General features: G+C 32.1%; 1 protein-coding gene across 4 annotated transcripts in view; it reads left to right on the top strand.

Annotated features, from left to right (window-relative positions):
* VPS13C (vacuolar protein sorting 13 homolog C) overlaps positions 1-15,060 on the top strand; it is a 149,910-nt gene that overhangs the window by 123,747 nt on the left and 11,103 nt on the right. For 2 of the 4 annotated variants that reach the window (XM_016126856.2, XM_016126855.2), the window contains 11 exons: positions 107-218; positions 337-450; positions 2,387-2,526; positions 4,132-4,213; positions 5,165-5,278; positions 6,062-6,137; positions 6,792-6,955; positions 8,171-8,216; positions 10,216-10,339; positions 10,850-10,964; positions 11,688-13,811. In XM_016126856.2, the coding sequence (XP_015982342.2) occupies positions 107-218; positions 337-450; positions 2,387-2,526; positions 4,132-4,213; positions 5,165-5,278; positions 6,062-6,137; positions 6,792-6,955; positions 8,171-8,216; positions 10,216-10,339; positions 10,850-10,964; positions 11,688-11,711 (1,111 nt within the window). In that variant the 3' untranslated portion in view covers positions 11,712-13,811. Of the gene's footprint in view, positions 1-106; positions 219-336; positions 451-2,386; positions 2,527-4,131; positions 4,214-5,164; positions 5,279-6,061; positions 6,138-6,791; positions 6,956-8,170; positions 8,217-10,215; positions 10,340-10,849; positions 10,965-11,687; positions 13,812-15,060 lie in introns of those variants that run through there. The other 2 variants (XM_016126854.2, XM_016126853.2) reach the window with 1 other exon arrangement.

Below are 15,060 nucleotides of genomic sequence, written 5' to 3'. Positions count from 1 at the left end.
AGGAACAAGATCTTACTGTGGCTTTTGGCCAAAGTCAAAGTTTTAACATTGAAAATTACTAAGTTGGACAGAAACCATTTTCTACCTTAAATTTTTTTTTCCTTAGGTATTTTATGGTCCTCATTCAGGAAATGGCCTTAAAAGTTGATCAGGGCTTTCTGGGAGCTATAAGTGCACTATTTACCCCAACAACTGACCCTGAAGCAGAAAGAAAACGGGTAACAATTTTTATTTCTTGGGAAAATTATAAAACAAACAAACAAAAAAAACAGCCATTTTTAAAATTGTAATAGAGAAAAAAATTAAAATAGAAATTCTTGATTTAATTTCTTTCAGACAAAGTTAATTCAGCAAGATATTGATGCTCTAAACACAGAATTAATGGAGACTTCGATGACTGATATGTCAATTCTTAGTTTCTTTGAACATTTCCATATTTCTCCTGTTAAGGTTTGTTATAATTATTACTTTGAAAATTTGGTAGAATTTTATAGCACTTTTGGAGGGTCTGTACAAACGTGGGTTTTAATTTGCTGCATCACATACTTGGTGGGAATTTTGTTTGATTAATTGAAATAATTAAGACAGTTCTCTGTAACATATGTGCAACCATAATTCCCAGAGAGAAACCACCAGAGCATGTTCTCTAGTCTTGAATTAATAACCCTTTTATTCAAGGAAGAAGCTGACAAAAGCACTTCTTAATTAAGCAAAGAAGTGCTCGCCAACGTTTAATGTTTTGGCGCACTTTGTAACTACTATCACTGTCTAAACAGAAAGCTATAATGGGTGCCCTTACCAGAATGTAAAAACGCTGAAGTAGGTATTATACTGTTGATGTGCTGTTTTTTACCCTTTCAGCATTTGAGTGTAACTAAAGGAGTGGAAAATTGGATACCTTTCACTTGCCTGATTTTGTACTTTATGAACCCATTTCCTCTTCTCCTTTTGTTGTTCTTTTTAGCTTTTATAAGAGAAGGTGACTGCTTAGGAAATACACAGATTCTATCAACCATAATGCTCTATGCTTGTGTAATGGGCCAGATTTACAGTTAAACAACTCTTTTAAAATATTGATGATCCTTTACGTTCTCAAAAACTGTTTACAGCACATTTATTTCAATTGCATTTACCAATCCATTGAGCTAAGTGAGGTATTTATAAAATGGAATGAGGTATTTATAAAATGGAATTATTTTAAATTGATGTATTAGTTTGGTGGTATTAGACATATTCAGTGTTAGGTTTAAAATGGATATTGTTTTTTGCGTTGTCATACACAATTTCTTTTTCATTAAGTGAAAATCAGTAATTTATGAGGTTGAATAATACCTTCAACAAATATTTATTGAATGCCTACTTTCAGAGTTGCTGTGGGAAGTATAAAGCGACTTCATGGAGTTTGTAATCTGGGGGGGGGGCACTAAAAATTGGTAATTTACCTATTCATGTTTTTATGCACACCAGAAATTGTGCCATGAAGTTGAATAATTGAGATCATGGACCATAGTGATTTTCTTATTCCTGGTGACTTTGCCCTAGAGAAAGGCTGAATTTCTATCTACCTGAGCTTATCTTTCCTGGAACTGAACACTCTCTTGACTCTGCATGGTCAAAAGTCCACATCAAAGAAAAAACACATCAGCCAGGCTTTTCCTGGCCCTACCTCAAGTCTGCTCTGTTGAGCTCTATGTTGGTTATGTAAAATGCCTACGGAATGGCAAAATGAGAAAGAGTTATTAGTGCTATTTACACAGGTCCAATTAACTTTTGCCCATGTCTCCTGGCATCATTGCACTAATGATGATACAGCACAAAGTAGAAGCAGCAAAATGGGAATGTGAAAATCTCCTATTTAAGTAGTGAGTTGAAGAGGTCTATGGCAGCTGAAAACCTTTTTTCTTTAGCAACTTGCTAATTGTTGCCATAATTGTCATGTTATTGTTACTTGTTATGATTGTATAATTATAAAAATTGTTATCTTTCATTGTTGCCAGATGTTATTTACCTTAATTGGATGAAAATAAATGATAATCTATTATTTTGACTGGTAGACTACTTGTGTGACATTTGACATATTTTTCTTCTTAAATGATTATGGTATTTTTACAGTGTTTTTGGGCCCCTCCATATAAACACAATAGTATTTACATACTTTGAATAAAATTATAGCTTTAACTTTGGAACAGACTCATTTGTATTTTATCAAAAATTAAATATGAGAATCAGGACTGAGCTATTCTATGTTATGTACAGAGTAACAAATAATATCTTGTCTAGGATTCTAGTGAAAGATACAACATTTGTATCTAAAAGATCTGGTTCCCCTATATGTAAATTTTTGGTTTTGTTTTTAGCTTTCATTTATTGAACACTTTTCTTTCAGTTACATCTGAGTCTGTCTTTGAGTTCTGGAGGTGAAGAGTCAGACAAAGAAAAACAGGAAATGATTGCAATTCATTCTGTCAATCTGCTATTGAAAAGCATAGGTGCTACTCTAACTGATGTGGATGACCTTATATTCAAGTAAGATTTATGTTAAAATATATTGGGAGGCTTTTTGTACCAAGGTTATGTTTTTGAATATTTTCTCCATTTGTGCTTGAATGTTAGCTTAGAAAAATGATAATTTTTACTACTTGTACTTGAGTGTGGTCCCTGTCTAAGCATTCTCTTTTGGTACATTTATTTGGTACATTTTCCTCATCAAGGCAAGAGTAATTTTCTTTTCAGTTATTCATATCTAGATAATATATCAATATAGAATAAAATTGAATTATTTTAGTAGTGTATTTAACAATGACCATGTTTAAAACAGAGTTATAGTTAGAAATAAGTATTAAGAGGGTGAGATTTCAGTATAATCATATGGTAAAATATAGATAACTCTTTGCTACATTTAACATTATAATATTTATGTGTGGCAGACACATGAATGTTAATGGAATTGAATATTTATCAGTGGTATTGAAAGAAGTAGTTACCTTGGGGGGAAAAATCATTTATATCCTTTTCACCTCACTTGTAAACTGTCAAATTTTATAAGACTCAAAGAATTAAATAATTCATATTGAAGAAAACTAAGAAAAAATAGTAGTTAAGTGTTATCAAATCTCTGAATAAAATAAATCTTTCTAAGTTTAAAAGCAATGGGAAAAATTCCAATGGAAAATACAAAATAGATTTGACTACATAACAATTAAATATTTTACAATGAAATAAATGAAAACAGAAACACAAAGAATTGGGAAAATATAATGATAAATATGACAAAGCAAGGATAAAGAGTCTTAATATTAAACATTGATAAGAAAAACCTAAAGATTCCAGTGTCATAATTTACAAAAGGGAAGATACAGTGGCTGATAGATATTTGAAATATTCAGTTTTATTACTTATCAAAGAATATATGAAAATTAAAGCAAATTATTAAAGATTTCAAAATAGCAATCCTAGTACTAGGGGAGTGGGTCTGAGAAACGGAAACTTTTAAAAAACTTTGAGTGGAAAGGGAAATAAATAATAGTCTTAAATGATTTTATAGTCTTTCACTTAGTAATTCTTTCTGGGGGAATTCAGTCCAAAAATAATCTTGAAATTCAACCAAAGAGTTGTATTCAAGATACACATGGCAAAGCTAATTATGCCAAAATTTGAAAATGTGTGACAGTGAAAAAATTGTTATGACACTTCCACATAATGGATTGCTGTGCACCCATTAAAAACAGTTACGTAGAATTTTGAATAGCATAGAGAAATACTTGTCTGCAATGTTAAGTGTAAAAATACATACAAAATGTTTTAAATACTTTTCAATTGCGTGGAAAAGAAAGGATTCAATGTGGTAATGACGAGAAGAAAAAACTTAAAAATCTGTGTGGTAGGATTATGGTTGACTTTTTAAAACCTTTTACTCTTTATATATTTAAGAAAGACTTGTATGAGAATTCACTATTTTAATAATAATTTGCTACCATGATATTAAGATCTCAAACATAAATTATATCTGTATGTGGCAGATGTATAAATTTAATTGTGAAAGAATCAGCAATGATCAATTGATTGTTGAAATTTTAAGTCTTTTTTTCCCCACAATGTAATATTGGTACCTTTGAATCTTTCTCCTCCCAGGCTTGCTTATTATGAAATTCGATACCAGTTTTACAAGAGAGATCAGCTCATGTGGAGTGTTGTTAGACATTACAGTGAACAGGTAATTTTCTATCATAATAGCTCATAAGGAATATACTTCTTCATAAAATGCAAAACAAACCATTTGTATATGATTGTACAGTGTACAATAATATTTACCTAATTTACTTCAATTTGCAATCTCATTAATTAGTATTTTTCTTGAATGGTTAATTTCTATTTTTTTTTAATTCTTTCCCCCTATGTATTAAAGTTTTAGTTTCTTCCAGTGCCTTTTCCCCTTTGCAATTACATATTTACCACTTTGGGAAAGAAGAGTGATTTAAGAGTCATTACACTTTATCTCTTCAATGACTATAGTTTCTAAGCACAGTCTAGTAGAATTGCAAGAGGAATTCTAAGCCAGGTTTCTCCCCACGCCTCAGTCACTCCGTGTGCACAGAGACATAGTAGTTGGTTCAGGGCACTAGAGTACCATGCTGTACCCTGGTACTCAGGGTGGCCTTCCCCTCCTCTGCTGGAAGGTCCTTTCGCCATGGTGTGTATAGACAGTGTGGTTATTAAATGTTCAGATAAGCATATATTTTCTTTGTTTTTTGTTTTGGTTATTATTCCCCCATCTAATTTCATAGTAATAATGATAATAACAATGTTAAGTAACAATTACTGAATTTAATATGATCCTCAGTCATGCAAAGTCAGTCTAATATGCCTCTCATTTTACAGATACAAGACTGAGGCCTCTAGAGACTAAATGATTTGTCCATAATTGTATAACTGCTGATTGGCAGACTCTGCCTCAACTTAGTTCTGTCTAATTTATCTAAAGCCCTATATAAAGTGCTAGTATAATGCCTGGTGCATAGTGAAGGAACATAGTGGTGGTTATTCTATATTGTTCTTCTTTAACAACCTAATTTAATTATTAGCCCCCTTTCTTCCTATTACATCATGATGTTTTTTTCCAACACTTGCAAAGGCCTTAATTTACCTTTTTTTTTTTTTTTTCCAGTTCTTAAAACAGATGTATGTCCTTGTATTGGGCTTAGACGTGCTTGGAAACCCATTTGGATTACTTAGAGGTCTGTCTGAAGGAGTCGAAGCTTTGTTCTATGAACCCTTCCAGGTACTGGTCTTTCACTTATTCTAAGTGTAGTTATAGAAAAATAGATGTTCTGTTCTTTTAATGACCAATTAATTTATATCCTAACTGTATCTGAGAACTAGATAATAGTCAAATAACAAAAATATGTCTAGTTTATATTTCTATTTGAAATTACTTGAGATGACACTAAAAGATTATTTTAGAATTACTTGAGCACTTCTAGAGTCTGGGCAATAAAACATGCTCACATTTTCCAGGACTTAATGTAGTTGTAAGGAAGGGTGCTAGGTAGATTAAGACCATTTCAAGACTATCTCACCATAATGGAGAGGACTAATGGGGCATTTAAAGCTGACTTTGTTTTATATTCAAGCTTTACTCTAACTTTTTCTCTTCCATGTAAAGGATCCAAGAGCACAAAGTAGTGAGGGTTTTGGGACAAAAGAGAAAATGGAGAACAAGAGAGTCAATGCTATGTGGGTTCTTAGTCTTGTTACCAGTGTAGCTTGCCTTATCAGTCAATGCGATTTGGTACTGGGAGGCCAACTTCAGATTGTGACTGAGGCTAGTGATTTACTTCTATCCAATTTTTGTCATCTTAAATGATATGCTGAGATTATGTGGGTTGAAAATATCTTCAAACACAGTAGATGTTCCATCAGTATTTGGGTTAGAGGGCAAAAGCTGTCATCATGCTTATGGATCTTTACAGATTCTATATCTTCATGGAAACCCTGAAATAGTAGATTAAAAGTCTTAAACTTATTTAAATTTTAAATAGTAAATTTTTTTTGGGGGGGGCAGGGTGCTGTTCAAGGCTCTGAAGAATTTGCTGAGGGGTTAGTGATTGGAGTAAGAAGTCTCTTTGGACACACAGTAGGTATGTATCACATATTTGTATATATGTGTATTTTATTGTAATTATTATAAAATACATTTTTTATGAAACATTTTATAAAAAGATCACTTTTCTGATATTTCCTTTTAGAAGATGTGTTCTCTTGTTCTTTAATGGACAGTAGTTTAACACTGACTTGCTGGGTTTTTTATTTGTCTTTGTGGTGTGTTGACTCCCTGTACTTTCTTTTTTTAAAATTTATTTTCCCCCTCTCCCTTCCACTTCCACCCCTGACCCATGGACGTTGCCGTTTCCCTTTAAGAACTGGATCTCTGAAGGTGGGGCATCTCCTCTCACATGCTCGCACTGTGCACTTGGGGTCTGGAGCACCTGGGGTCTGGCACACCCGGGGTCTAGCACACCTCGGGTATGGTCTGTGGTTCCACCTGGGGTGGGAACCCAGGACGTTCTACATGTAAAGCAGATGTGCTAACCACTACACTATGGAGCCACCCTCCATGTACTTTAAATAGTTTTATTTCTCTTCTTGATAAATGAGAAATGATAAAAATAAATTTCTGCCTTTTTGTATATATGAGAGAATTGTAAACACCTGTTAGTTTAAAGCAGTTGCGTGCTGGTATAGTGCTAATTCTCTTTAAAGAAATAGTGTGACTTCTCTGGGCCTTTTGTTAGGTGGTGCAGCGGGAGTTGTATCTCGAATCACTGGCTCTGTTGGAAAAGGTTTGGCAGCAATTACGCTGGACAAGGAATATCAGCAAAAAAGAAGAGAAGAGATGGGTCGACAGCCTAAAGATTTTGGAGACAGCCTGGCCAGAGGAGGAAAGGGCTTCCTGCGTGTAAGTCTCCTGAATCTTCAAGAAACCCTCACTTCTCTATGCACTTTAGGATATGTCCTCTAGCTGGTTGTGGGAAACTTGGAATACTGCTTGAGTAAAGGTCTGTAAGAGTAATGGTAGTGATAAATTATGGACTTTTCTGTTTCCTTTTTGCTCTCCTTCCCCATCATCTTTAGATCTGTCCCCTAAAATTCAGACTTAGTTTGGCTCCAGAATTGGAATGAAAACTCCATAATAATGGTAGGTTGGCACCAATGTAGAAGGGGAAGAAATAAAGCAGAGAAATATGGTAATGTAACTAGAGGGAGGAGGAGGTCTTCAAGTCATTGTCAATTCGCCGTTTCTGTGAAGGGAGGCATAGAAATTAAATGCTATAAACCAAGAACTGCTGTTCACTGCTTTTCAGTACTTTAAAAATTATATAGGTAGTGTATGAATACTGTTTAATTATACAGGTAATATATGAATATTCTCCTTATAAGTAATTATAAGAACTTATAAGTTCTCCTTTTAGTAAATAATGGAATCACTGCAGGTAAGGCTATAAAGTACTCTTTGATTACCCTTCACCTCTTCCCAGGGGTATCTAATTTCAATAGTGTGTATATCCTTCAGATTTTTTTCTATGTGTTTATGTAATATACAGGTAGTTTTAGTTACTACCATTACTCAACAATTATTAAGAATGTATAAACATATTACTATTTTAATTTTGGAAATAATTTCAGGGAACTAACTCCTGTGTTTGTGCCAGTGATTTGTAATGTATATTGTCTCCTCTAAAGTGCTTCGTCAGGTTATTTGTTATCCTTCGGAGGTCTTCTCATTGTCAATTTCCCACACTTTCACTAAATTATAAAGTAATATCCTTAAAATTTATAAGTAGATATTAGGGGTTATATGGCTCCGCTCACTCATTTTGCTGATACAGAAACTAAGATAAGATTGAAATCAGCTTCCCATGGCTGGTTCTAGAGCTGTATGTAGAATCTTTTCATCTGCTTTACTATTCTTTTTAATATAAATTTTACTTCTACATGGTGCTATGATACGATATTTTAAAAATCGTGGCATTGACCTACATGTGTATATGTTCACATTATTAAATAAGAACTTTTTTTTTTTCTTCTAGTATGTCTGTAGAGACCTCTAGTGGTTGATTTAAAATTTAGCTCCTTCCATTCAGATTTGACTTTATGATGATTTCTCTTTCAGGGAGTGGTTGGTGGAGTGACTGGAATAATAACAAAACCTATGGAAGGTAGGTTGAGAATGTTTCCTTCTTGTGCAAAGTCTGTAGGTTTGATGCATGGTAAACATAATAAATGTTACTTCTACTAAATATTTAAGAAAATTTCTGACTAATTTTATGTTCATAGTCCTAAATTGTTATTTAATGAATATACTTTACTCAGAAAAGTAGAGAAGTTGAGTAGTAGACTGAAATTCAGACTTTGAATGCTATTTTCAGCAAGTCCATAGTTAAAACTAGATTCCTTTGGGCTTTTGATAGCAGTTGACTCATTGTTTATCCTATCTTAAAAAACACATTATTTAGTGCAATGTCTATCAAAATCCCAGTCGCTTCTTTTGAAGAAATTGACAAGCTGATTCTAAAATTTATATGGAAAATCAAAGGATTCTAAATAGAACAATGTTGAAAAAACAGAACAAAGTTGGAGGACTTACATTATCCAGTTTGAAAAACTTACTGTAAAGTTGCAATAACTAAGACAGTATGGGTACTGGCATATTGATAGACATAAAAATAAATGGAATAGAATTGAGATTCCAGAAATGAAACCTTATATTTATGGTCGGTTGACATTTGACAAGGGTACCAATGTAATTCCATAAGGAAAGAATAGCCTTTTTAACAAATGATACTGGGATAACTGGAAATAAACATAGCCTTTATATGTATAATCCAGCAATTCTACCCCTACTTATGTACACAAGAGACTTATTTTGTTCAAAAACTTGTACTTAAATCTTGATGGAGAAACTTTATTGATAATACCCAGAATGTAATAATAACCCAAATGTGTATCAACTAATGCAAGCATGAATGAAATGCGGTGTATTCATACAATGAGACATTATCCAACTATAAAAAGAAAACAAGTATAGATGCTTCTGGACTTGATTATGGGGTTATGTCCTGATAAACCCATTGTAACTTGAAAATATCACAAGTCGAAATGCATTTAGTGCTACACTGTAGAGTATCATATCTGTTATGTACCCATGTGATCACATGGCTGAGTGGGAGCTGCAGCTCACTGCCGCTGCACAGCATCATAAGAGATTATGCTTCATGCTGCGTATTGCTAACCCAGGAAAAGATCAAAATTCAAAGTATGGTTTCTACTGAATGGGTGGGTACTACTTTTGTACCATCATAAAATAAAAAATCAGAATTCGAACTATTGTAAGTTGGGGACTGTTTATACTGATACAAATAAAAGGTGGATGAACCTTGAAACATGGTTCGAAACATGGTGGAAAAAGCTGGTTAAACATACCACATGTCGTATGATTCCATTTGTAGGAAATGTTCAGAGTAGACAAATTCATAGAGGTAAAAGTAGATTAGTGGCTGCCTAGGCTGGTGTTGGGGAGGAAGAATGTAAATTGCATAGGGTTGGGTGGGAAAGGTTAGGGGGAAATGGGGAATGATTGCTATTGTGCATAAGTTTTCTTTTGAGATGATACAGGTTTTCTAAAATTGATTTTGGTGATGGTCACACAACTTTGAATATACTAAAATCCTTTTAATTTATACACTTTAATGAGTAGATTGTATGGCATGTTAATTATATTTCAGTAAAGTTCTTATATTAAAAAAATAGTACACTATGAAAAATCTCCTGATGGTTGGCATTAAAAAAAAAAAAGAAGGTAGTTTCTGGTTAGTTCTTATACCTAGTCACAGGTACTGACTAAGCACTTGAAGCATTAGTTGTAAAACTTGAGCATGCTGCAGGAGTATCTGGAGGGCTTATAACAACACAGGCTGCTGGGCCTCACTCCCAGTTTCTAATTCAGTAGGTCTGGGATGAGGCCTAATAATTTGAATTTTTAACACACTTTGAGAACCACTGTTTATCATGTTATGATTAATTTTAACTTCTTTAAAAAGCCAAATACTAGAAGCCTCCTGGCTAAAACAGTAAAGCATTTAGCTCAGGCCTTTGTTGTGTTCAAACTTGATAAGTTTAAAATATCTTCATACATTCACGGTCTTTGGTTTTATGAAGGTGCCAAAAAGGAAGGAGCTGCTGGATTCTTTAAAGGAATTGGAAAAGGACTTGTGGGTGCTGTGGCTGCTCCCACTGGAGGAATCATAGATATGGCCAGCAGTACCTTCCAAGGAATTCAGAGGTAATTAAAGTATATACTATATGAAAGGTATGTGTCTGTGTGCTAATTGTTTCTAAGGATACATAAATAGGTTAAATACTTTGTCTGCTCTTAAGGATCTTAAAGTCTAATTGAAAGCTACAATAGATTCACAAAAGTAAGAGTGCCACCAGAAAGGAGTAAGAAGAGACATTTTTTATGTCTCAATTTCTCTTTTAGTCAACAAATATTTATTGATACCTGCTATATGCTAGGCACTGTGCTAGACACTAAGTATATAGAAAGCGGGCGACCTAGTCTCTGCCTTTATTATTTTGATGTTTCTTTGAAAACAGTTGAGGGAGCTTGGTGTCAGACAGACTTAGATTTAATACTAGTTGCATTATTTTGGGAAGGTTGTTTAAAATTAATCTGATTTTCAGTAAATATTGACATAATGTGGAATATAGTACAGTGTTTAGTGAACATATATATGTATTACTTTGAAAGATCCTCACATATTTCTTATACTTATTCTGCTGCTTTGTACAGGGCAGCAGAATCAACTGAGGAAGTGTCCAGCCTCCGTCCCCCTCGCCTGATCCATGAGGACGGAATCATTCGTCCATATGACAGACGGGAATCTGAAGGCTATGATTTATTTGAGGTATAAAATCTGCTCTTCATGGTCATGAATGAAATGCAATTTTAAAGATTTCTAGGATCAGGATTTCATGGGTGGTTCTTAAAGTTCCTGATTCATGAACTTCCTTAGGGATTACACAGGCAACATGGTTCGTAGAGTAGAATTCGATTATTTATTTTAGTGTAACGTGTTAAATAGGAATAACTGGTAAATTTTTTCTGCACAGGTGCAATGGTTTTTTTTTTGTACGGAAAGGATAATGTTAAAAGAAGTCATAGGCTTTCTTACTACTTGTGTGGTAGCTCATTTAGTTAACATTGTTAAATTTGGTCTCCTGCTTTGTAGCTAATTATTGGAATTTCACTGCTTCCTTTTCTCCCAACCAAATTAATTTATTTGGACTACTCCGTAAATCTATATTTATTCAGGTAAACAGAAGCTGGAGGAGAGGAAAAAAAGATTATGTTCAATTATAATCTTTTTAAACCTTAAAAAAATTGTAAGGGTTTCCTTTGGCTTTTATTTTAGTTTTAATTTTACTGTATTTAAATAATATGTACCTATGTAAATATGCTTCCATGACTAGCTTTCCCCAAAAAATAAATTTATTAATGTTTTCTTACTTTGACTTTAAAATAAAATGACTCTTCATTGTTATTAGCCTGTGGCTTTTATTATGTGTGATTACATTTTATTTTTCTGCATGCTTCTAACTTTATTTTCTTTCTTTTTCTGCCTACACAGCAAGAACTGGATATACAGGAGTAAATGTCTCCTATACTACTACTTGATTTCATCCTTAAAAATCAAAACAAACTGTGGTATTAATTGACTGTCTTTGACTTATTTAGATTGAGAGTCCATTTTAATGACTTTTTCTTTATAACTCTCGCCTGTATCTGAACTTTCATTGTAGTAGCTTGACTACAAATAAAAATGGTGGTATTCCTGGTAATTATACAGGAATAAGAGATAAATATAAAATATTAGAGGATGCAGGAAATCAACTCCCTTCTCGCTAGAGTTGGTAAAAACTTTATTGAGTTCAGAAGCAGACACTCTTATTATTTTGAAAATTTTATCCTTTTAAATGCCTTTCTTGTACATTTCAAGTAAAATGGGGGAAAAAAAGAAAGCTATTATGTCCAATCTATTATTTATTCTTGTTTTCGTGAGTCCTAATGATGGGATTACATAATCATGTTTCACAAATCACCCTAAATTTACTCAAGCTAAAGTGCTGTCAACTGGAACACGTTTTTATAACTGAAGTTTCAGTTGCTCTTAGTCTGTCCTTAAACCTCAAGTAAGAGTTGGCACATGAATTTTGAGAATATGTTCCCTTAATCTCTTTTTTTTTAACCTCTCGGTACTCTTGCTAGATAAATGGCAGTAATTTTATAGTTATAGACATTCTCAACCTTTAACATTTGTGCTTTTCAAAAATTGAATCTTGTTGGTTATGCTTATTTCACAATGATATTTGTTTTAAATAGTGTAAATAGAAGTCGAACATGCAATTGGCAAATTTCTTACATGGCACTTGAATGTATAAATGTCTTTATTTTTAAAAGCCAACCCTTTTTGCTTTTAAGTCCTCAGAGAGGATTCATTATCTTAATGAGAACCAAAATAATTATAAACTATTATTTTGAAATTAATGTGCCTGTAGTTAATTTTCAAAACAAGTTATGTTTTGATTTTTTTATAAATGACAGAAATTTTAATTTGATTTAGCAGCATCTTATCTAGCAGCTTTCTTTCTTCCCTCCAAAGAGGGAACCAAGGTATAAACTTAGATTTAATGTTTTGTACATTTGAAGAGAATAAAACTTAACATACAGTGGGTCAGTTGGATTATATTTTTTTATAACCATAGTTATTAAAAGAATAATTTAAATGCTTCATATTTAAACTAAACCCTTTAAAGAAAAAGGAATGACATCCAAAGACCAGCCTAAAATTGTAGCTGACAAATGTTTCTTTGTGCCTAGATAATTGGAGGTTAGCAAAAATGTCACAGCATGTATAGTTTCTATACGAATCAAACACCATAGCTAATTCAAGATGCTGTCTTAAATCATCCCTAATAATTACTCTTCCCTCTTAGGTAAAAGTAGTGATTTTTTTTCTTGGATATATAGAAATTATATAACTTGTTAAAATTTTTTTCTTTTATATTGTCTACTTTTGTTTGTTTACCCCTTTTATGTTATTAACCTTTTCCTTCTGTTTTTTTCTTTTTTTAGAAGTGCTTGTAATTAAGCACAAAACTTTAAGAAGCTTCTTATTATTTTAGCTAAATATATCTTGTCTGATTTATTAGTTTGTTTTAAGATATACAACCTTTTAAACTTTAATACATTATTATAGTTACCAGAAGAAATAGAATGATCGTAGATTAATGAGAGGATTTGGTAATTTTTTTCTATGGATGACAAGGGTAGGCATGGATAATTAAGAAATTTAAGCTGTTTCATCCCTTGCCCAAGTTGCTATATTCAGTTATGTATGATGTATTTATTGATTATGTAGACTGTTCTGGATATACAAAAGAAAGAAGACTTCTTTCCTTAAGAGACCAAGTATAACAAAAAGTGTAAATATTTTTACACTAGAGCACTAGAATATAAAATTATATCCTCTTAGCCTTTATTGGGATGTGGATACATCCTAAATAATTTATTTGAGAATCTTTTGATTTCCTCCATTTTCTTTTTCTCCTGAGTATTGCTCTGTATTCTTTAATTTAATGCTCAGCTTTGAAAGTTACTAAATCATATACTGTGTTTTTTTATAGACTATATTCTTCTGTTTACCTTCTATTCTCCTAGGACAATTACTTTTTATATGTGTGTATATGTATCTGCATATAGATATATATGCATATATATGTGTATATATATTTTGCCAATTTTTATTTAATATTCATCTTGTTTCTCACTTATGATCATTTAATATTTAAAATACTATTTCTTGCTTGTTTGTTTTAATTATATTTTTTCATGTTTATAGAAATGTTTCATTCTTAATTCTTGCATTACCATTTATTGAGGTAACCTTATGTTATGTATTTAACCATTCCTAGTTCTTCACATTAAAGTTTTTTCTGTTATTTTAATAACAGTAATAATTCTGTGGTAAACATCATTCTAAACATTACTTTTTCATATCTTGTATTATTTCCTTAGAATTTATTTGAGAAAATTGAATGCTTTTGCTAAACATTGTAAATTCTTCAAGTTGTATTTTGGGAAGGAAGAGTGAATATTTTATTAACTAATCTGGTTTCCTGCTGCCATCAGTGATTGAATATCTTAATCTGAATCTCAGAGTATAGTGGATGTTAGTAGTACTGAAAACAAGGTTTCTATCGTGTATTATGGTGATAAATTATACTTTAAGAGCTTTCAATGGTTTAAAGATCACAACAGCCTAACTAATAAAAATTAATTAAAGATGGAAAGTGGTTAGTATTTCTTGTACAATACATCTTAAATATAAACATTTTAACAGATTTAAATTTCAAAGCTGAAAATAAATGTGCTGAATTATTATATTCATTTCCCATTTTCTCTTATTAAAGAAATTAAGTTAACAATGTTAAGATTTTAGCTAACTTACACAGGCAAGGTGTAAAACAGGTGACTATTCAACTCTACTTCTTTCTGAGACTCATTCTGAAAATGAGACCCCAGTTTGTTGGGTATTCATCTTTGTTCATAATTGTAAAAGAAGGACCTTTTAAAAACATGTATTTAAACATGGAAATAATAACAAGTGTGCTTTGTCTGTTATTGATTATATTATCCTTTTAGTAATATTGGCATTGTAGTTTTTGTTATAAAATGTACGGTCTTGTTAATTAGGTACATTTGTGTTCTGTTTTCATATATGCATTCTAGATAATGTCAATAATGTTTTATTAGCATTCATTATAAAAAATAACTACTTTGTTGGTTTTTAATGTGTTTACTAATTCAAGTCACAAAAGTTTTGAGATAGCTGGAATAGTTAATAAGTATATTTTAATGTGCTACTATTTATACTTGAATTATTTTATGCTTGTAATTGTCTTTAGCAATAAATTATACCAGCGATTTGAAATCTTAAAAAT

Source organism: Rousettus aegyptiacus, unplaced genomic scaffold (assembly GCF_014176215.1).
Source record: "Rousettus aegyptiacus isolate mRouAeg1 unplaced genomic scaffold, mRouAeg1.p scaffold_m13_p_3, whole genome shotgun sequence".
In the NCBI taxonomy this organism is placed as follows: Eukaryota; Metazoa; Chordata; class Mammalia; order Chiroptera; family Pteropodidae; genus Rousettus; species Rousettus aegyptiacus.
This window is presented reverse-complemented; position numbering and strand designations above follow the sequence as displayed.